This window comes from Myotis myotis, unplaced genomic scaffold, assembly GCF_014108235.1.
Source record: "Myotis myotis isolate mMyoMyo1 unplaced genomic scaffold, mMyoMyo1.p scaffold_m19_p_3, whole genome shotgun sequence".
In the NCBI taxonomy this organism is placed as follows: Eukaryota; Metazoa; Chordata; class Mammalia; order Chiroptera; family Vespertilionidae; genus Myotis; species Myotis myotis.
The window spans coordinates 91353581-91376261 of record NW_023416335.1 but is presented as its reverse complement, the minus strand read 5'-3'; the positions used below and the strand labels follow the sequence as shown (position 1 = coordinate 91376261).

At 40.8% G+C, this 22681-nt stretch overlaps 1 protein-coding gene across 2 annotated transcripts in view; it reads left to right on the top strand.

Annotated features, from left to right (window-relative positions):
- The window catches only part of COG6 (component of oligomeric golgi complex 6), a 113792-nt gene that overhangs the window by 46017 nt on the left and 45094 nt on the right, over positions 1-22681 (top strand). For both annotated transcript variants that reach the window (XM_036299177.1, XM_036299176.1), the window contains exon 13: positions 6927-7044. In XM_036299177.1, coding sequence (XP_036155070.1) covers positions 6927-7044 — 118 coding nt within the window. The remainder of the gene's footprint in view (positions 1-6926; positions 7045-22681) is intronic.

Genomic DNA, 22681 nt, shown 5'->3' with positions numbered 1-22681 from the left:
TACAGTCCGCTACTCTGATTGTATTTCTGTCAATTGCTCCTTTGATATCCTTCAGGAGTTTTTATATATATTAAGATGCTCCTGTATTGGGTGCATATATGTTTATGAGAGTTAGAGGCTCTTATTGTATTGATTCCTTTAGTATTATGAAGTGACCTTCCTTATGTCTTGTTATGGCCTTCAATTTGAGGCCTATTTTCTCAGATACAAGTATTGCTACTCCAGCATTTTTTTCATTTCCACTTGCCTGGAAAATTGTTTTCTATCCATTCACTTTCAGTCTGTGTGTGTCCTTTGTTGTAAGGTGTATTTCTTGTAGACAACATATATATGGGTCATGTTTTCTTATCATTCAGCTACCCTATGTCTTTTGATTGGAGCATTGAATCCATTTACGTTTAAGGTTATTGTTTACTAGACGCCTGGTGCACGAAATTCATGCACTCGGGGGGGAGGGTCCCTCAGCCTGGCCTGTGCCCTTTGGCAGTCCTGGAGCCATTGGGGGATGTCTGACTGATGGCTTAGGCCCGGTGGAGCAAGCCTAAGCCAGCAGTTGGACATCCTTAACACTGCCGCAGAGGCGGGAAAGGCTCCTGCCACTGCCACTGCGCTCACCAGCTGTGAGCCGGCTTCTGGCTGTGTGGTGCTCCCCCTGTGGGAGGGTACTGACCGCCAGGGAGCAGCTCCTGCATTGAGTATCTGCCCCCTGGTAGTCAGTGCGCATCATAGCAACCGGTTATTCCACTGTTTGGTCGATTTGCATATTAGCCTTTTATTATATAGGATAGGTTCATGTTTGTTGCCATTTTTATTCTTTATGCCTGTGTTCCTTCTTCCCTTTCTATTTGTTCTTTTTACAACAGTTCCTTTAGCATTTCTTGCATTGCTGGCTCAGTGGTAATAAACCTCCTTAGCCTTTTATTTCTGTGAAGCTCCTGATTTCCCCTTCAATTTTGAATGATAGCCTTGCTGGGTATAGTATTCTTGGATTCAGGCCCTTGCTTTGCATCACTTTGTATACTTCATTCTGTTCCCTTTTGGCCTGGTGTGTTTCTGTTGAGAAGTCACTTGATAGTCTAATGTGAAATCCCTTGTAGGTAATTTTCTGTCTCGCTTTGGCAGCCTTTAAGATTCTTACTTTCTCATTGACATTTGCCAGTTCAATTACAATGTGTCTTGGTGTCAGTTGTTTTGGGTTCATCTTGTTTGGGATTCTCTGTGCTTCTTGGACTTCTGTGACTCTTTTTCTTCCCAAAGTCAGGGAATTTTTCTGTTATTATTTCTTCAAATAGGTTTTCTATTCCTTGCTCAGCTTTCTCTCCTTCTGGCACTCCTATTATGTGGGTGTTGTTTTGTATTGTCCCAGAGCTCCTTTAGATTCTCCTCCTGATGTTTAATTATTTTTTCCAGTTGCTGTTCTGCTTAGGTGTTCTTCCAACTTCTAACTTGCTGATTTGGTCCTCAGCTTCTTCTAGTCTACTGTTGAAACCTTCCATTGTGTTCTTTATTACAGCTATGTCATTCTTCATTTCCCTTTGATTTTTACACATGCTGGTGAATTTCTTATCCAGATGTTTGAGCATCCTTATAATCATTAGTCTGAATCTTTCTCTGACAAATTGCTTGCCTCCATTTCATTTAGTTCCCTTTCTGGTGATTCCTCCTTTTCTTTCACTTGGGCATTGTTTCTTTGTCTCCTCTTTTTGCTGTTCCTTTGTAATTATTTCTATGTATTAAATCAGATTGCTATGCCACTCAGATTTTTAAAATTGGTATTATGTACCAGATTTTTGTGGGACCCAGTGGCGCAGTATCTCAGGTCTCCTGGGCTGGATGTTCTAGGGAGGTCCCTACTTGAGATATTTGGGTTCTCCTGATGTAGTTGGGTCTTAAATGTTTTTGTCCCTTTCTTTGATGAAGTCTCCTCTCAGGGTGTTGGATTATGTGGAACAGTCCCTACCATGTCATGCCAAGCTTACAGAGCAGCACAAAATACAACATTAAAAGACACAACACAGACAGAACAGAACACGAATGTACACAAGACACCTATGACCCCAATAAAAGTGACCACCAGAGAGAAGAGAATGAGGAAAGCGAGCAAGAATAATAGCAGGAAATAAAAAAAAAAGAAATGTGGGGAGAAAACACAACAAAACAAACAAATAAACCTAAAAGCGCTAACAAAAAACACCAAGAGAAAAGGGCGGGGCAGAATCTGTTTATGCAGAGCTTAAATAAAGAAAATTAGGTTAAGGATTTGGATGAGTAAAGGAAGGATCATGGTTTAGAATAGAGGAAAGAGAAAAGAAATGAGAAGTAAAGATGAAAAGATTTAAAAAAAATTTTTTAAAGGAGAATAGATGAGAGAGAAGATAGGACTAAATTTAGGAAGTGAAACAAGTTAAAAAAAATAGAAGAAGAAAAGAACAAGAGAAAAGAAAAAAAATTGTGTAGTTAAGAAATAGCTAAGAGAAGTGCAAATGGAGTAGGAGCAGGGAAGAGGCAATTAGATATATGAATAAATCAACAGAGATTAGAATAATGACACATCAATAAAGCAGATAAAGAAGATCAATGTTTTTAAATGGGAAAAAAGAAAGAGAAATACTAAAACAGGAAAAGGAGAAGCAAAATGGGAGTAAAAAATGAGAGAAGAGAGGAAGAAAGAGGTGCAAAAAATAATATTAAAAAAGTAATAAAAAATAAAAATAAATAAAAAATACAAAGTGAAGTGTTGTTCACTTCAGCTGAGTTTTAATGCTCCCTGGGAACTGGTTTAGGACTGCACTCTTCTGTTCTGTCTGCTAATTCTGGACTTTTTGTTAGGTACTTAGGTGCTGGCTGGCCACTGTCAGGCTTTTAGCACCTTACTTGAAGCTCCAAGTGGTCCGCAGGTCCTCTGCTTATGTCAGTCTCTGTAGACCTTGGCTACAAGCAGGCAGGGCCATTCTGCCCTCTTTTCCTATGTGCCAGCTGTCAGTTTTAATCACTCAAGCATCTGTTTCTGACCAGGTTTTAGGTGTAGTTGGTGCTGTTTCGCTTTCAGGAAATAAGATAGGTATTTTTTCCTGACCCAGAGCTACTCCTTCGTGAGTGGCCCAAAATATTACCCTGCCCTTGATTGGTCAGGAATCATTGGTTGGTAAGGAGACCACTGGGGTTGGCTGGAAACCTGGAGTTTTTATGGGTCTGGTTCCCAGAATAGCAGGGCTGAAGGCTCCTCTTCCAATGCAGTCACTAAGGGCTCCTATTCAGACCTGTAGGCTTGGCTTTTGCCTTTGTTTCCTTCTCTAAAGCTTGGAATGAAGGGTGTGGCAGTCTATGTCACCTGAGGCTACTGGGAGGGGCCAGCTTCTTTGGGGGAAAATGGCCCCTTAAGTTTGGATGCTTAAGACCAGATGCAGGGCCCCTGGCCAATGTCTCCCTGCCCTGCTTCCCTCCTCAGCCTCCCCTCAGGCACCTCGAGTCTGTGCCTGCCTCTGTGAGCTCCAGCCTCAGGTGAGTGTTTGCAATTGAAAAGTCCTATGTTCTGGGATTAGAGAGGAAAAACAAGACAAAACAAACCAAAAACAAGAAGGAAACCACGGCTTTCTCTCCCCACAGCACTGTGCTGTTTTCCCCTCATGGCATCATGGTAGCAAGCAACTCTGTTGCTTCTTTACACAGTTGACTGTTAAGCCTGTTGCCAAGGGATGCAGGTTTGGTGCTTAGCCTGGGCAGGGCTTCTATTTTCCTGAGGGAGCTGGCACTCCCCTAATGCAGCTTCTTCCTCTACCTCTTGGCCTGCCAGCCCTCTCAAACCCATGTCCTGTTCTTCCTACTGGTCTCTAGGTGTTTTCTGCCCTTCCTTTTTGTAGCTTTTCTCCTCAGCTGTGCTTAGTTTGTTAATTCCAGTTGGTTGTTTTCTGATTTAGTTATATTTCTGCCTGTCCCCTGGATGAGGTGCATGACATGTCTGCCTATTTGGTCGCCATTTTTTCTCCAAGGGTTTTAGATTTTTATACTGAGTGGGTTGGGGAAGATGTGGGAGAGTTTTGAAAGACTTGAGCTGATTTATGATTAATTTGACTCTGGGTACTCTGTGGATAATGTAATGTGGTAGGGCAAAAGGGGAACAAAGAAGGCATTTAGGAAGCAGTTTGTGATAGTCTTGGAGATGGTGAAAAGTAGTTGGTTTTGGAGATAGCCAGTTATAGCCAGTAGGATGTTATGCCCAGAATTCAAGATCCCCAAGAAACCATGCCAGGGAGCCAGTCCGATGCAAAAGCAGAAGGTTCTTTATTGAGTTAGCTAACCCGACCCGGGCCTCCAGTCGACGCAGCGACCGGAAACCGAGTGAGACCCATGAGAAAATCAGGGCTTTAATAGTGAGGGGTGGGGAGCTGGCTGTGGGCCCTGCCGATTGGCCAGGCGCAGGTCGGGTCTTGCTACACAGGATGTGGTCATCTCTAAGGCGCGCACATCCCTTGCTTGTCATTGGTTAGTTCAAAGAAATCCCGGGCGTGGCCAGCAGTGGCCTGGGCTCGGGAAGAAGGCACTTTTCTGAGCACATGGCCTCTGCCCCAACATGGAGGATCCAGGGTAAGATGGAGGGCATAGCCCTCGCCCTTTCATAGGACATATCTGTGAACTAGATGAGGTCAGCTCTGAATAGTTACATGCTTGTAATATTTATTTATTTAGTGGTTAAGAAGAGAAGAAACCCCCAAAGAAAACTGGAAAGGAATAGGCACTAAAGTTGGGGAAAAATAGGAGATAATGCAAGTTCCAAAAATTTTTTTTCTCCTGTACATTAAAACTACTGAAGGATATAGATTCCATCACAATGCAGAAGTAAACCAAAAAAGGGAAGATTTGGAATCCAGGAAACAGGGAATCCAGAATACTTTCATTGCATTTTCTTTCTGGTAAAACTTTTTCTTTCTGTAGTTAATAATTGCTTGGTTTTATACTTGCTTTTCTATGTCCTTATCACTATTTTAGACCTAAACTATTAAGTAGACTGCATTTTCTACCATATATTCAAGAACACCCAATTTACCTCCTCTCTTCTCTTCCCCACATCCCTTTCAGAGCCCCCATTCTACTTCTCCAGTCTAAACTAGTTGCTCTCTAGGCTACTGCATGGATATTACCCTGGGATTTGTCTTGTCACAAGCCTGCTCATTCTCTTGTTTTGGATTCCCTGATTCCTTGTGTTATGGGTTAGCTCAGCGAGATAGACCACCAACTCAGAATTTAAATTTTAAGAGCCTTTATTAAGCTAGCCAGCTGACTGCCAGCCGTGTCTTTCCCGTAAGAGCCCACAGCTTGCAGTGCAGACCAAGAGTACAGCAAGAACTTTTATCTGCAACACTACAAAGTATTTTTTTTAAAAAAGAAAAAAACAAATTGCAAAGCGGTTCATTAGCCGTTCCTGGTACTGGCAGGGTAAAAAGTTTACATAAAATTTACGAGCAGGGTCACACCTGGCTGGGTTCAATCATAACACATTTCTTTTCTAGCGAGATAATTAGCCATTTTTCTCTCCCATGGTCCCTGCCCCTCAGCCTACTTAGTAATTCTTTTTTTGTCAGGCCCCTGCCCCTAGCACACTTGGTCAGCTCTGAATAGTATTTACATGCTTGTAATAATGAAACATTGAATATTTATTTACTAGAGTGCTATGATATAACAATTAGGAAGCCTGGAAAAGATGAAGTTTGATGTATTGAGGTGGAGGAGGAGCATTGTATAAAAGAATTTAGTTCTCGTCTTCTATATCAGGGAATTTGTATGTAATACCTTACATTGTCCCAATATATATTTATTTCAGAATATATTAAAATATATAGTATTAGTGTTTACTCTTATAGCCTATGCAGTATGTCAGTTCTCAGTCAATTTGCTATATTTTTTGCTTATTATTTACTGTTATTAATACCATTATATGTATTTTTAGCAATCTAAAACATTTTTTAGTATAGTAAGTAATATGTTATTTTGCCTGTGGAAATTATTTCCTTCGGGATTACAGTATATTTTTGCATCAACAAAACCCTTTTCCCCTAAAAACACATTTTAAAATCACTTTCAGTACACGAATTAGGAAAATCAAATTGGGAATTTTCTTATATACATGATTGTCTTATATCCTGGGAAAAATGGAAAACCCCTTTGGATGGGTCTAAAGAAATATCCTTGTAATGGCAAATTAAGAATTACAGATGGGCTGATTATTTCAAAATATCATATTACTCATAATTACTCTAAATATATATCTGCTACTTAGGTAGCTTTATAAATTTTGAAAAAAAATGTATAATTTATAGGTGTGTTACTGATATGGTATAACAATTTTAATTCAAGGAAAACTCAATATTAATAAAATTTAAATGTTCTATCAATAGAGCTATTGATGGAATGGTTTTCCTACAATTAAAATTATATATTCTTAGATAAACAAGACATGCATTTATTTTAGTAGCGGAAAAATAGAAATACAGGTTTGCATATTATGAGTCTGTTCTAACCCACTGTTTTTTTGAAAGAGATTGTGAAGTATTAAAAATATAGTACTTTGTTTTCATTTCTTCATTATCTAACTCAAAATGAAAAACACGCACACCAAACTGTCATTTTTATGTGATACCAGAGTAATTGGTTTTAATTCACAGTTAGTGATATAAATTTTTACATCATTATGAATCTTCTATATAAATTTTTTTTTCTACTTGACTTTGGGTGGTGGGCACACAATGCAATATACACTTCATGTATTATAGAAATGTACATTTGCAACCCGTATAATCCTATTATCCAGTGTCACCCCAATAAATGTAATAAAAGAAACTTTTATTTAAATCTAGATCTTTCTAAATAATTCAATTAAATAACTGAATTGTTTTAGCCTGTTTTGCAACCTGAATGTTCTTTGCTTTTAGTGGCATTGTTGGAAATAGTGCTACCACATTGTTGACTACCATTGAAGAAATGCATTTGCTTAGCAAAAAAATGTTCTTCAATAGCTTGAGTCTTCATGCAAGTAAATTAATGGACAAGGTATGTTTGGAAAATGCAATTCTTAAACTATTTGAATGTGTATCTTTCACATTTAATTTTTGCTGTTTTTACACTGGTGATTTTTTTTTCATTCCATAAAATGTTTTTTTGGGTTCTTCCTATGAATAACAAAATTCATTTTGAGATGGCTTACTGCATCTAGGTTTATAGCCTGTGTTCCTGGAACAGCATAACATTGAGTCATAATTGGAGATAGGATCTTAAGCCCTAGTTTCACTACCGTTTTTCTATAACCAAAATTTTGTAACTAAATCAAACTTACTGTATTTAGGTCAGGGCTAAAATGACATACAAATTACAAAACTGGAACTCTTACTTAATGTTTTTTCTAAACAGCTTATTGTATTTTTACTTTCCGATGGTCCAGCTTTGTCTTTGTGAAATGTATGCTCCTTTGAGTTTAGTACTATAATTAATTATGGAAATAAACATAATAACCCCTCTCCCGGGAAATAAAACCAAGTAAATAACAACAACAGAAACCTGAAAGAATCCTGTGAGAACTTATTTTAAATTGAGCAGTGTGTTGTGATAGGACCAAAGGGAATGGGTTTATAGTGATCATTTTTTTTTTTACTTATAATTATTAAAGACTAAAGTTTTTCAAGGATGCATCACAGTCACTACTGGCTCCTTCTCCTTTTTTAACTATGCTGTTGTATCTAATAGCCTGGTTATATTAGGCACAGGTTTTATAATATAGTGTATGACAGTCAGTAGCAATCCAGTCTAGGGTATCTTGTCAATTTTTACATTCCTGAATGCAGAGAAACCTTAATAGGAGTTTTCTTTCTGACCCCCATGCATGACTCAAATTCTTTTGGAAAAGCAACATGAATTTGTAGAGCTGGCGTATTTATCTTATACTTTTTCCTGTTTATGTATTTCTGTTTGCACAAGAAGTTTACTAACAATTCTGGTTATGTATATATGTTTATAGGCATTTTTATTTAGATACAATTTTAAGAAATTACTTGTATATGATAACTTTTAACATGAATAAATGTGCTAGCTGATGAGAATTCAAAATCAAACAATCAAGGTCTATTGGCATCAAATTGCTTCTCCTTTAGCAGAAAATAGTCCAGTAAATTAGTGATTACTACAGAATCACATGTTTTTTGAAAGGTGTGTGTTCAAGGCCTTTTAACACATTAAGAGGAATATACCTTCATATACTCCTTTGCAGAGAGGAGCTTTTCTGAGAGGGACATATAAGAATTGAACTTTGAAGGACATAGGGGATTTAGATAGGTGAAAAGGGGACTGGGTAGAGATCATCCTGAGTAGAGGAAATAAGTAGAACATGCAAGAACACAAGCTGTGAGTCACCAATAAAAAATTTTTTTCATTTAGTAAAAAAATCACTTGGAAAGTAGTATGGCATATAAATAGAAGACCAGGTTGCAAATAGGACAATTAGGGCAGTAATGAAGTAATTTTAATGAAAGTGTGTGCTCTAAGGCTTCTAGGAAGAGCCATGAAGGGATTCTTGAAGGGTAAAGATAAATTTTCCAAGCTTGGTGACTGACTGAATATTAGTAAATTAAAGGGAGGGGTCTAAAATATTCCTAAGTTATTCACTTGGGAATATTGATATTAATCATAAATATCTAGAATACCGAGGGTAAGAAAACAGTGTATGAACATATTGGAAATATCAGAGTTAGAGAACCTAAAAAGAAAACAAAAACAATGGAAAAAAAAAAAGATTTGAGCAGTTAGAAGAAAGACTTAAGGAACTTGAAGATAGTTCAATGGAAATTTCAAGTCTGAGAAATGAAAAGAAAATACAGAGCCTAAGTGACCTGTGGAATACTATTTATCAGACCACCATGAGTATTGTGGAAATTCTAGAAAAAGAAGAGAGAAAGGTGAAGAGAGAATATCTGAAGAAATAATAGTTAAAAATTCCCATGTGTGATGAAAGACACGAGTAAAAATATCCAAAAGCTCAAGGAACTCTAAATAAGATGAGCTCAAAGAGACCCATCTATTTATATATATAGAAGGCTAAGTGTCCATCTGTCTGACCGGTAACTATGACATGCACTGACCACCAGGGGGCAGACCCTCAATGTAGGAGCTGCCATGACATGCATTGGCCACTTAAAAATAAATGGCACCATGCACCTGGCACTGACAAACCAACACCCGGCTTCCCCCAAGTGGGACACAGGCCCCGCCACCACACCAAAGCGACACACCACCAAATTGCAGCCAATGCTGCCAAGACCCCATTGTGCAAAATGTGGCCCACAGCCCAGCTCAGCCCAGAAACAGTGGCTTGGGTGCCGGGTAATGATGTCATGTAGCAACGCCTGGCTTCCTCTCCCTAGTGACTAGCCTTCTTGCAGTTTCTTCAGCGCAAGAACCTGACTTGCTTTATAGCCAGGTGCAAACATTTTACAGTTTTACCAAATGTTTGTGAAGCGTTTTCCCGTGGCTCATCTCATTTGATCCTCATGGAAGTCCTGGAATAGGTAAATAGGAGACTCAGTAGAATCCTATTTCCTTTTCTTTTTTTTTTTAATATGTTTTTTTTATTAATTTCAGAGAGGAAGAGAGGGAGAGAGAGAGACAAACATCAATGATGAGAGAGAATCATTGATTGGCTGCCTCCTGCACACCCCCCATAGGGATTGAGCCCCACCCAGACATGTGCTCTTGACCGGAATTGAACCTGGGACCTTTCAGTCCAAAGGCTGATGCTCTATCCACTGAGCCAAGCCAGCTAGGGCCCTATTTTCTTTTCATTAGCAAGATGCGAATAGTGATATTAAAATATTTATTCTAATTAATTTCCTTTCAATGTGCATGAATCTGTGCACTAGGACACTAGTATAATCATCTATATATATAATCTATATATATAAAAAGCCAGAGACCGTAACACCGTCACGACCATAATGACCTAACGACTGGTTTCTATGACACCCGCTGCGGCCAGCAAACCAGCCTGATCTGGGCTGGATCACCCCAACACCCTGATCAGGGCGGGACCAGCCGGCCAACGCCTTGGCTGGCAGAAATTTAGGGTCCAGGGACTTTGGAGTTGCTTGGTCTCAGTCTCGGGCAGCGGCGTGGGCAAAGCTCTCCTTTGGCGGAAGTGGACCCGGGATCAGGGTGCTGGAGTTGGGGAAGGGATGAGGAGGCTTTCCTGGTGGCCACAGCAGTCCCCATGAACCACGCACAGCACCTGGGTATCTGGCCCCGGTCAGAACAGCGGCAGGAATAGGGGCCGCGGGGCACAGGGGACAGCGGCACACAGGAGCCAGGAGGTGCGAGGCCCAACGTGGGCTCTTACCCCACCCGCTGGGCCCAGCAGCACCAGCTGGTGGGCCATGAAGTGCAGCAAGGCACTGGGCCGCAGATGGGAGGGAAAGCAAGCCAGGAGGGCAAGGCCTGCACCAGACAGAGCCCCGAGCGGCATGGGTGGGGCCGGAGCTGGAAACCCTGGAGAGGTGGGTAGGGCTGCAGCCCCACACCTTTTCGGCCTTGGCCTTGGAATTCAGAGGTCAGCCCCACTTCAAGAGAGAGGATATGGCGGAAAGTGGTAAGGCCACAGGAGGGATAGGAAATGTAGCCATCTTCGGGAAACATAGCTGCCACGGTCTTCAGTAACTATGAACAGAATATCTTTGGTCTCGGTTCTACAGAAGAGGAAGCTGAGACTCAAAGAAGGGAGCCTTCCACAACACCTCACTCACTTCTCAGACCTGACCCTGTGCAGCATTGTTTTTGTTGAAAGTAGAGGATCCAAAATATTTTTAGATCTTTGCTATTTTAGGCAGGAAAGAATTTAGCACAGGGGATTGGTGCTTGGGGAATCATCGGGAAGCTGGAGGAGTGGGTATTAGGCTGGGCCCCCAGGAAAGACTCCCGGCCCAGTGAGAGGAGCTGACCCCTCAGCCACAACTGCATTCTAGGACACTCTGGCACAGCTGTGCCCTGGAAATCGGGAAACTGCTGCCCCCGCAAATGCTCTCCAGCTCCCACAAAACAGGTCACTGGGCACTGCCTCTGCCACAACTGCCTGTGCACAGCCTGGATTCCGCTGCAGAAAACCTCACATCTCTGCAAACATGGTCACCAGCAGCAAACAGCCCAAACTGCAGGAAGATGCTTCTGCCCCACTTCTGCTTTCAAAATATTGTGACACGCGTCCAATCGGCAGAAATGAATTCATATCCAGAAACCTAGCTGCAAAGAAGTTTGGGCAATTTCAGACTTTCATCTAGGAATGAGATCTTGCCAATGTACCTCAGGTGCCTGGTATTGATAAAAATGAGGCACGGCTGGTGGGACTCAGTGGTTGAGCATCAATATATGAGCCAGGAGGTCACGATATGATTCCTAGTCAAATTTTGGGCTTGATCCTCAGTAGGGGCGTGCAACAGGTAGCTGATTAATGATTCTTATCATTGATGTTTCAGTCTCTCCTCCCTTCCTCTGAAATAAATATATATATATTTTTAAAAATGGGGTCATGCTGTATATATGTGTTATAATGAGTTTTTCACTTCATAGATCACTAATGTCTTTCCTGTTAAAACCATACTTAGAGAACATTATTTATGTATCATTCATTTTAATTGAGTGAGGAAGAGAGACAGAAACATTGTTCTGTTGTTCCTGCACTCACTGGACTGGGTATTGAATCTGCAATCTATGCATGTGCCCTGACTGGCAATTGATCCACCACTTTCTGGTGTATGGGATGATGCTATGCTGGTACCCTGACCCCAAATTCCAGCCTCCAGACCTGTGAGAAAAATACATCTCTGTTGTTTAAGCCACACAAATTTATATTTTGTTACATCTGTCTGAGCTGACTAAGCTATCTATACTAATAAAAGGGTAATATGCTAATTAGACCAGGTCAACCAGACATCTTCCAGTCATCCTTCTGGACAAAGCCATGGTGGCGGGAGCCGAGGTAGAGGCGGTTAGGGTCGATCAGGTAAGCAGGGGAGCAGTTAGGGGTGATCAGGCCATCAAGGGAGAGCAGTTAGGGCAATCAGGCAGGCAGACAGGTGAGCAGTTAGGAGCCAGCAGTCCCAGATTGCGAGAGGGATGTCTGACTGCCGGCAGTTGGACATCCCCCCAGGGGTCCTGGATTGGAGAGGGTGCAGGCCGGGCTGAGGGAACTCCCCCTCCCCCATGCATGAATTTCGTACACTGGGCCACTAGTAATCACTTAATTTGAAAGCTAAAGATAAAGAATCTTGCAAGCAGCAAGAGAGAAATGATTTGTCATATAAAATTATCAGAAGGTTTCTCTTCAAACTTAGGAGGCCAAAAAACAATGGCAGATATATTCAGAGTGCTCAAAGGGGTTGGGGGAAACACATGTCAACCAAGAATTCTGTATCTGGCAAAACTGTCCTTCAAGAGTGGAAAAAAATTATGACATTTCCAGACAGGCAAATGCTGAGAGAGTTCATTGCCACAAGGCCTGCCACGCAATAACTGTTCAAGAGAGTCCTGTAGGTTACAATGAAAGGATGGTAGACAGCAACTCAAGCTAAATGAAGAAATAAACATCTCAATAAAGGGAAATACACAGGCAATTAAAAGATAGTATTGTATTAAAGATTTGTAACTCCACTTTTTGACAAAGTAAGGCTCTCCTTATCAGTACGTATTTTAAATGTAAATGGATTAAACTCTCCTATAAAAAACAGATTTCTATACAGCAAGAAGATACAATAATTAAAACATTTATATGCCTTTAATAGACCAGAAAAATATGTGAAGCAAGAATTGACAAAATTGAAGGGAAACTAGATCTAAAATAAGAGTTAGAGACCTCAGTACCCCTTTTGCAATAACAGACACAACAACTAGTCAGAAGATACTTAAGTAAATAGAGGAATTAATACAATAAACCAATAAGATCGAACAGAAATGCACAGAACATTATATCCAACAACAGCATACATATTCTTTTCAAGTGCACATGGGTCGTTTTATCAGGATAGACTATATGTTAAGCCACATATTATCTCCTCTCACCACAACGGGGTGAAGTTTGAATCTATAACAAGGAAAACTGGAAAATATGCAAATTTGTGTAAATTTAACAACATTTTTAAACAATCAACCAATCAGTGGAGACATCACAACAAAAATTAGAAACTACTTAGAGATGAATGAAAATGAAAACAACAACCCAAAACTTATGGAGTGCAGTGAAAGCAGTGTCAAGGGAAAATGTATAGCTATAAATGCTTACACTAAAAAACAAGAAAAGCTCAGATCAAAAACCTAACTTTGTAATTTAACTAGAAGGAGAACACACTAAACCCAAATCTAGCAGAAGGAAGGAAATAAAGATTAGAGCAGAGATTGATGAATAGAAAAACAATGCAGAAAATTAATAAAGTTAAACTGTGGTTCTTTGAAAATATCAATGAAATTGACAAACCTTTAGCTATATGGAGTAAGAATAAAAAGAAGACTCAAGTTACTAAAATCAGAAAAGAAAGTGTGGACATTACTACCAATCTGTGGAAATAAAAAGGATTTTAAGAGGGTATTACTGAATAACTGTATACCAACAAATTGAATAATCTAGATAAAATTGACAAATTTCAAGAAATACAAAAGCTACCAAAAACAAATCATGAAAAATGAGATTTGGATTGACTTATAACTAGTCAAGAGATTAAATCAGTTAATAAAATCTCTTTAAACTAAAAGTTCCAGACCTCATGGCTTCACTGGTGAATTCAAACATTTGAAGAAAAACTAATATTAGTTCTTAAACCTTTTCAAAAAATTAAATAGGCAACACTTCCTAACTCATTCTATGAGGCCAGCATTTCCCTGATACCAAAGCCTGAAAAAGACACTTTAAGAAATGGAAACTACAGATCAGTATTCTTTTTTTTTAATATATTTTATTAATTTTTTTACAGAGAGGAAGGAAGAGGGATAGAGAGTTAGAAACATCAATGAGAGAGAAACATCGATCAGCTGCCTCTTGAACACTCTCTGCTGGGGATATGCCTGCAACCAAGGTACATGCCCTTGACTGGAATCGAACCTGGGACCCATGAGTCCGCAGGCCGACGCTTTATCCACTGAGCCAAACTGGTTTGGGGGCAGATCAGTATTTTTTATGAATATTGATGCAAAAATCATCAGCAAAATATTAGCAAAGCAAGTTAAGAAGCATATTAAAAGATTATAGATCTGACCTAGGGGGATTTATTCATGGAATGCTAGGATTGTTCAGCATATGAACGTTAATGTAATTATCACTTTAGCAGAACAAAAAAAAGAACCACATGATCATCTCAGTTGATACAGAATAAGCATTTGACAAAATTCAGCACCCTTTCATAATAATAATAACCCAACAAACTAGCAACAGAAGGAAATTATCTCAGCATAATAAATACCATATATGAAAAACCCACAGCTAACCTTATACCTAATTATATAAGATTGAATACTTTTGCTTTAAGTTTGAGAATAAGGCCAGGATGCTTACTTTCATCACTTCTGTTTAACAGTACTGGAAGTTCTAGCCAGAGCAATTAAGAAAGAGAAATAGCCCAAGTGTCCATAAGTAGATGAATGCTTAAAATAGCTGTTCAGGGAAAACTGTACAGCAGTAAAAAAAAGAAGGATTCGTACCCTTTAAGACAGCATGGAGGGACCTGGAGAGTATTATGCTAAGTGAAATAAGCCAGTCACAGAAAGACAAGTATCACATGATCCCACTCATATGTGGAATCTAATGAACAAAATAGATACAGAGACATAGAAGCATGGAACAGACTGTGGAATCTCAGAGGGAAGGCAGGGGAGGGTGGGTGGGTGGGAAGAGATGAACCAAATAACTTGTATGCACATATGGATAATCCATGAACACAGACAGTAGAGTGGTGAAGGCCTGGGGTAGGGGGTGGAGGCAGGTTAGAAGAGGTCAATGAGAGGAAAAAGGGGGCAGAAGGGACTGATAGTTATTTTTTTGTGCTTTCATTAAATGTACATGCACCAGGGAGCCAGGCAGTGATTTAAGAGTGTAGGGGGCCAATCAGGGGCGTGGCCGGTTTGGGGGAGGACCGTGGGAGGTTGGCCAGCCAGCCCCACCTCCTGGTTGAACTCCAAGTTGAACTCCTGGTCAAGGGGATAATTTGCATATTAGCTTTTTATTATATAGGACTAGAGGCCCGGTGCACGAAAATTTATGCACTTGGTGGGGAGGGGGGTCCCTCAGCCCGGCCTGTGCCCTCTCGCAGTCTGGGACTCCTCGGGAGATAACGACCTGCTGGCTTAGGCCTGCTCCCGGGTGGCAGAGGGCAGGCCCAATCCCTAGGTGCAGCCCCTGGTCAGGCTCAGAGCAGGGCCGATTGGGGAGTTGGGGCGCCGCTCCCTGTCATACACAGAGCAGGGCGATTGGGAGGTTGTGATTCCACCTTCAGTCATGCTCAGGGTAGGGCCAATTGGGGGGTTGGGGCACCATCCCCTGTCACACTCAAGGCAGGGTCGATGGGGAGGTTGCGGCGCCACCCCCTGTCATGCACAGAGCAGGGCCAATCAGGGGGATTGGGGCACTGCCCCCTGTCACTCACAGAGCAGGGCCCATCAGGGGGGTTGGGGCTCTGTACCCTGTCACGCACAGAGCAGGGCCAATCAGGGGGTTGGGTCACAGCCCCCTGTCACGCACAGAGCAGGGCCCATCAGGGGGTAGGGGCGCCGCCCTCTATCACCCGCAGAGCAGGGCCAATCAGGGGGTTGGGGCGCAGCCCCCTGTCACGCACAGAGCAGGGCCCATCAGGGGGTAGGGGCGCCACCCTCTATCACCCACAGAGCAGGGTTGATCAAGGGGTTGGGGCGCCACCACTCTCACACTCAGGGCAGGGCCGATGGGGAGGCTATGGCTCTACCCCATCATACACAGAGCAGGGCCCGTGGGGGGGGGGGGGTTGGGGAGCTCCCCCCTATCAGGCACAGAGCATGGCTGCTCAGGGGGTTGGGGCCCCGCCCCCGTCACACACAGAGCAGCAGGGCGATCAGGGGGTTTGGGCGCTGCCCCCTGTCACGCTGATCCCGGTGCTGGGAGGCATATTACCCTTTTACTATATAGGGTAGAGGCCTGGTGCATGGGTGGGGCCGGCTGGTTTGCCCTGAAGGGTGTCCTGGATCAGGGTGGGGGTCCCCACTGGGGTGCCTGGCCAGTCTCGGTGAGGGGCTGAGGGCTGTTTTCAGGCTGGGAGTGACTGAAGTTCCCAACCGCTCCTTTTTTTCTTTTTTTTTTTTAATTCTGGGCCAGCTTTACCTTGAGTCTTGCTGCAGCTCTTAGGCCTCCGCAGCTGAAAGTAGGTTTCTGGCCTTTGCTTACAATGTTGCGAATCTGCTGGCTGAAGTCCGGCGGTATTTGTTACAAAGTTTCTTAAACTGCCCACTCAGAGGCCTGCAGCCGCAGGCAGGGAACGTTGGTTTCTTCCAACGATCCTCCATCACTGAGGCAAGCAAGCCTCATGTTAGTTTCAAGCTGCCTGGCTGCCGGCCGCCATCTTGGCTGACAGTTAATTTGCATACTGCCCTGATTAGCCAATGGGAAGGGTAGCGGTCGTACGTCAGTTACCATGTTTCTATTTTATTAGATAGGATGGTTATAGAGTTTCAGTTTATAAGATGAAAGCTATGGAGATAGATAGTGGTAATGGTTGCACATTATGAATATATTTGATACCATTGAACTCTACACTTAAAAATGGTTAAGGCGATTAAATACATTTCCTATAATCCAATTCACAAGGGACTCAGTAAATACTAGTTACATGAATAACTGGTTAACTTCATTTTCTATTAGTCTGTGATCTATCATCTTGCTATCAACTTTCAATCTCAGTTACCCTTGTTAGTTTATCACACTTACTTTGCAAAACTACCCTTTATTAATTTAACTTTTCAATTTCTTCTTTGTGTACTGTGACTGCTTAGCATTGTTAAAGAAAATCATATAACCACACAAACTGAAGTCACTAAAATTCAGTCTCTAGCATTAGTGAAGTGTTAAGGACATGTAAGTCCAGCTGTCTTACATGTCATTAGGTATCCACTTATATTTACTTCCTTTCACCCATTTCCTCAAATCTACCATACTACCTCCTGTGAGGTATGTCTTAAATGAAATCTATATCAAATTAACAGTAGTTAGGATTAATTTGCCCAGACCTCTGGAATAAAAACCCAAATGGTCCTTTAAAAAAATTGTGATTTAAATTCTAGGATATAGTTACTGTTTAGAATTTCTTTTTACTGTTTAAAGTATTGTACATGGGCCAGCAGCTTGGGAGCTTATTAGACATGCAAAAATCTCAAGTTCCAGCCCTAAAGCAGAATATGAATTTAACAAGATTCCTTGGCTATTTATATGCAAGTTAGGGTTTGAGAAGTGCTATTCTAACTTTGAGTTAAACATTATGCCATACAGATTATTCTTCCAGGAAAACAAACAAAAACATTGTGTGCTTGGCATGTGTGGCCAGCTTCAGGTTAACCTCTAGCTAAGATTTCTGAGAGTTAAAGGAAAATCATGACAAAAGTAGAGGTAAAGGTCAAACAAAGAAAGAAGGAGCTATTTATTTGTAGGGCAAAAGTTTAGATTTTCTTCAACATTATTTCCCACCAGTGTGTAAAATTTTTATCATTAGCTGGAGTCCTGGCCCAAGTAGCAGTGATAATATTAACACCTCTTTCTCCCTCACGTCACTCTGAGGATGCATCTGCCACTCATTTGCTGCATCCAGTGCTGACTGGTTTTCAAGGAAGTAGAGTGTAAAGAACTTGGTATTTGCTGCACTCCTTAAAACTGCTAAGAATTTCTGTATTGAGATTATTGACATACATGAAGTTCATAGAATTTGTTTGTTTTTAACAGTTGCTATAACTTCCTATAGTTCTCTAAATCACAAAGTCCACTTAATTCTAGTGTTTGATCTCCACAGCGCTATATGTAGATACACAAGGCCAGTATGAAGTAAGCACAGGAATGGGAGGGATATCAAAGAAATAGACTTGTGTTGTATAAAGATTAACCATTAGAAATTAATTTCATTTAATTAAATAAAATTGCATTGAAGTGATGGAAGGATAGCAATATATATATATTGTTTCCTTTTTATTGAATTTATTGAGGTGACACTGGTTAACAAAAGTAGAAAGGTTTCAGGTGCACAATTCCACAACACATCATCTGTACACACTATTATGTGTTCACCACCACAAGTCAAATTTTTCCCATCACCATTTATCCCCCCTATAACCTCCTCTACCTACCCCCACCCTGGCAATCACCGCACTATTGCCCATGTCCATGCGTTTTTTCTCTTTTTCTCCTCTTTCTGTTATTTCTACACAAGAATTATAAAGTCATAGATCTTGTTTATCTAATAACTGCAATACTTTTCACTTTGTTTAAAAGTATGATTCTGGGAGGCCAGGGGTAGGTCAATGGGGGAAAAAGGAGACATATGTACTACTATTTGTAACACTTTAAACAATAAACATTTTTTTTTAAATATATATTTTATTGATTTTTCACAGAGAGGAAGGGAGAGAGATAGAGAGTTAGAAACATCGATGAGAGAGAAACATCGATCAGCTGCCTCCTGCACATCTCCCACTGGGGATATGCCCGCAACCCAGGTACACGCCCTTGACCGGAATCGAACCTGGGAACCTTTCAGTCTGCAGGCTGACGCTCTATCCACTGAGCCAAACCGGTTTCGGCAACATTTTTTTTAACTGAAAAAAAAGTTGCTATTAAGAAACAGGAAATGGAAAACATCAGAGCACAGTTTAAAGTGTTAATTTGAAAAAATAAAACTTAACACTCTACTGAAAAAAAAAAGTATGATTCTGACCTGTTGCTAATCTGAGGGATGTGTGTATAGCATCTTATAGAATGGCAGTTGTTGAATGAAGTGAGTTCAAGTAGTACCCATTTGTATTATTTACCACTAGGGGCCCAGTGCATGAATTCATGCACCTTGAAAGGAACTGTGGGCCACGAGGCTGTGGTGGGCACAGGGGTGGGTCTCGGCCCATCCTCCACGTCCCCGCCCAGCCCCTCCTGCTGTGGCCCCCAGTCTCCTGTCTGCCGGCAGCCCTGCTCCCACCGCCGCTCCCATGCACTGACGGCACTGGCCCCGCTCGCACCCGCTGACGGTGCAGAGTGATTGGGGCTGGCTCCAGCAGCGAGTGCTAGCAGTGGCAGCTGCCCCGATCACCCCTCAGGAGCAGGGGGAGGTGGAGAAGCCCTCAGGGGTGATCGGGCCAGCAGCTGCCGCTCGCACCCGCTGATAGTGCTGAGCGATTGGGACCGGTGCCAAGTGCCGGCAGCGGTTGCAAATGGAGGCTCCAGTGCTGGCTGCGGGTGTGAGTGGGGCCAGTGCCCACAGTGAGTGCAAGCAGCATCTCTGGTGCTGGCAACAGGTGTGAGCAGGGCTGGCACCGGCATCATGTGCGAGTGCCGGGCGGGACAGCAGCAGGGGAGCAAAGAATTTCCAGTAACCACCAGAGGCTCCCCCCTATGACAGTGACTGGTGCCCCACTTTGATCTGGCGCCCCCACTCACCTGCTCCACCATCCTGCCACGGCTGATGGCCGCCATGTTCTGTGCTCTGCTGCCTGCTGCCAATGCCTGCCATGTTCTGCGTGCACCCACTGGTGGTTAGCACACGTCATAGCGACCGGTTATTTAGTTGTTCTGCCATTCGGCCTATTTGCATATTAGGGTTTTATATATATAGATTAGGTCTAATTATGACAGGGTATGACTTTTGCTTAAATTTGCACAGCTTTTAAAGACCTTAATTCAAGGGGATGCAAAGAAGATTTTCAGCTTTCCTGCATCTGTGCGTAAGATTTCTATCATTGGTCTTGTTTTGAATGGCAATTTAAAAACTTTTAAATAATTTTTGAAAGGTATTCTCTAAGTTCTTTTGTTTCTAAAAGCCACTGTGTTGTCATTTATAATTAAAAAGAGAAAATTACACATTAAACATCTAGGATATTAATGATGTAGTATTTGTAGTTATACTAAAGGTCTACACCCAACCTACCTTTCCTGGAGGATTTAGTAAATTCTTGGTTATTATTTTTTCTATTTATGAAAGGTATTTTGAAACTGAGACACACTCATTTCTCTTATGTATGTGGCTCCCTCTTCTAAATTAAAGCTGTTAGACTTCTGGTGAATCTTATGATTTGTAGAGATTTCACCGAATAATTTTTATATGAGTAACTTCTGTTTATTTTACATTACTTAGGAATATATATGAATTAATATGTTATAACTGCATATTTTAATTAAATTTATAAACTTATGAATATACTTATTTTATTAAATAAATGTTTAATTTTATTTTAAAACATATGAAAACACAAAGAAGAGAATAACAATCACCCATACCTTGTCATTCAGAATTAACTGTTACTAACAGGTTGGCATGTTTTATTCTATTCTGGGAACAGGGATCACAATTTTTGTAAAATTGATATGCATTTACTCATATTCACACCATGCAGAAAGGCACGAAGGTGAAAGTTTCTAAAATCTTTCAACTTGGAAATAACAGTTAACCATTGTAACCATCAGTTTAACAATATTCTAGATACTCTTTAAAAATGGATGAATGGCCCTGGCTGGTGTGGCTCAGTTGGTTAAGAGTCTCCCATACACCAGAAGTTCCCCATTTTGATTCCCAGTCAGGACATATGCCCAGGTTGCAGGCTGGATGCCAGTGCTGGGGAGTGCTGGAAGCAACCAATTGATGTTTCTCTCTCACATTGTTGTTTCTCCCTCTCTCTTCCTCTTTATTTAAGACCAATAAAAACATTGTTTTTTTAAAGCACAAATGGGGAAAAAATATCCTTGGGTGATAATTAAAAAAAGGGGAGGGAGGGGTAAATGGATAAAATTACTTTTATAAAGGTGACTTTATATTCTGAAATTTTTCTTAGGTCAAATTTATTTGCATTTAATAGAAAAGGGGAACTAAAACTGAAGGAGGTATGAAACTTGAAATAAATATTTCCTTTATGGGAGATATTTTTCCTTCAGTTTTTTTCAGTTTTGGCTTTATGTATTTTGGGGCTCAATTATTAGGTACACATCTATCTATATAAAACCCTAATATGCAAATTGACTGAATGGCAGAATGACCAGTGGAACAACCGGTTTCTATGACATGCACTGACCACCAGGGGGAAGACGCTCAGCACAGAAGCTTCCCCCAGCCTTCAGGCCCCTACTGGCGGCGGTGGTGGGTGGCGGGGCTGGCGAGCAGGCAGAGGCCAGCCACGGCAGGTGCGAACGGGGGCCCCGATTACCCCACAGATCGGCCCTGATCGCCAGCCAGGCCTAGGGACCCTACCCGTGTATGAATTTTGTGCACCGGGCCTCTAGTATTTTTATAATTGTCATATCTTTATGATAATAAACATTATAAAAATGTCCTTTTGTTTCTAGTAGTAGTTTTTGTCTTTTGTCTGAAATTACTATAGCCACTTTGGCTCTTTTGATTATTGTCTGCAAAGTATATATTTTTTTCCATATTTTTACTTTTAAGCTTTTTGTGTCCTTAAATCTAAAGTGTGTTTCTTGAAGACAGCATATAGTTGGGTCAGTGTTGTTGTTTTTTTTTAATCCATCTGCCAGTCTCTGCTTTTTGGTTGGCACGTTTAATCCTTTAACATTTAATGTAATTTCTGATAAAGTAGCATTTATATATGCCATTTTGTTACTTGTTCTTGTATTTCTTAATTTTTTTTGTTCCTCAGTCCCACCATTACTGTCTTCTTTTGTGTTTAGTAAATATTTTCTAGTATGCTACTTTAATTCCCTTATTGTTTATTTAAATATGTGTGTGTGAATAGTTTGTTATTTTCTTAGTGGTGGCCTGTGAACTACAATTAAATATCTTAATTTATAACTCTTTAATTGTGATTAATACCAAGTTATTTTCAATAATATACAAAAGTTTTACTCCTATATAGACCTATTATCCTCTTCCTTCATGGTATTATTGTTTTGAATTATGTCTTTTTACATTGTGTGTTCACCAACATAGATTTATAATTATTGCTTCATGCAATTGTCTTTTAATTAAGATAGGAGAAAAAAATGGGATTTTCAAACAGAAAGTATGTTAGTATTGTCTTCTATATTTACTTATGTCAGAATCTTTAATGGTGTTCTTTATTTCTTCATGAGAATTTGAGTTACTGTTTAGTGTGCCTTCATTTTAGCCTGAAGCATTGATTCCCTTTAACGTCTTGTAGAGCAAGCTTGCTAATGAAGAATTTTTGTGTTTTTTGGGAATTCCTCTTTCATTCTTAAAGAATAATTTTGCTGAATGTCAAATTTTTGGTTGACAGTCTGTTTCTTTCAACCCTTGCATGTTTCATCCACTGTCTTCAGGTCTTCATGTTTTCTGATAAGGAATCAGTTGTTAATCTTATTGAGAATCCTTTGTTCATAATGAGTTATTTCTCTTAATGCTTTTATATTCTCTCTTTGTCTTTTGACAGTTTGATTATGATGTATCTCAGAGCAGATCATTTTAAGTTTATTGTACTTGGAGTTCAT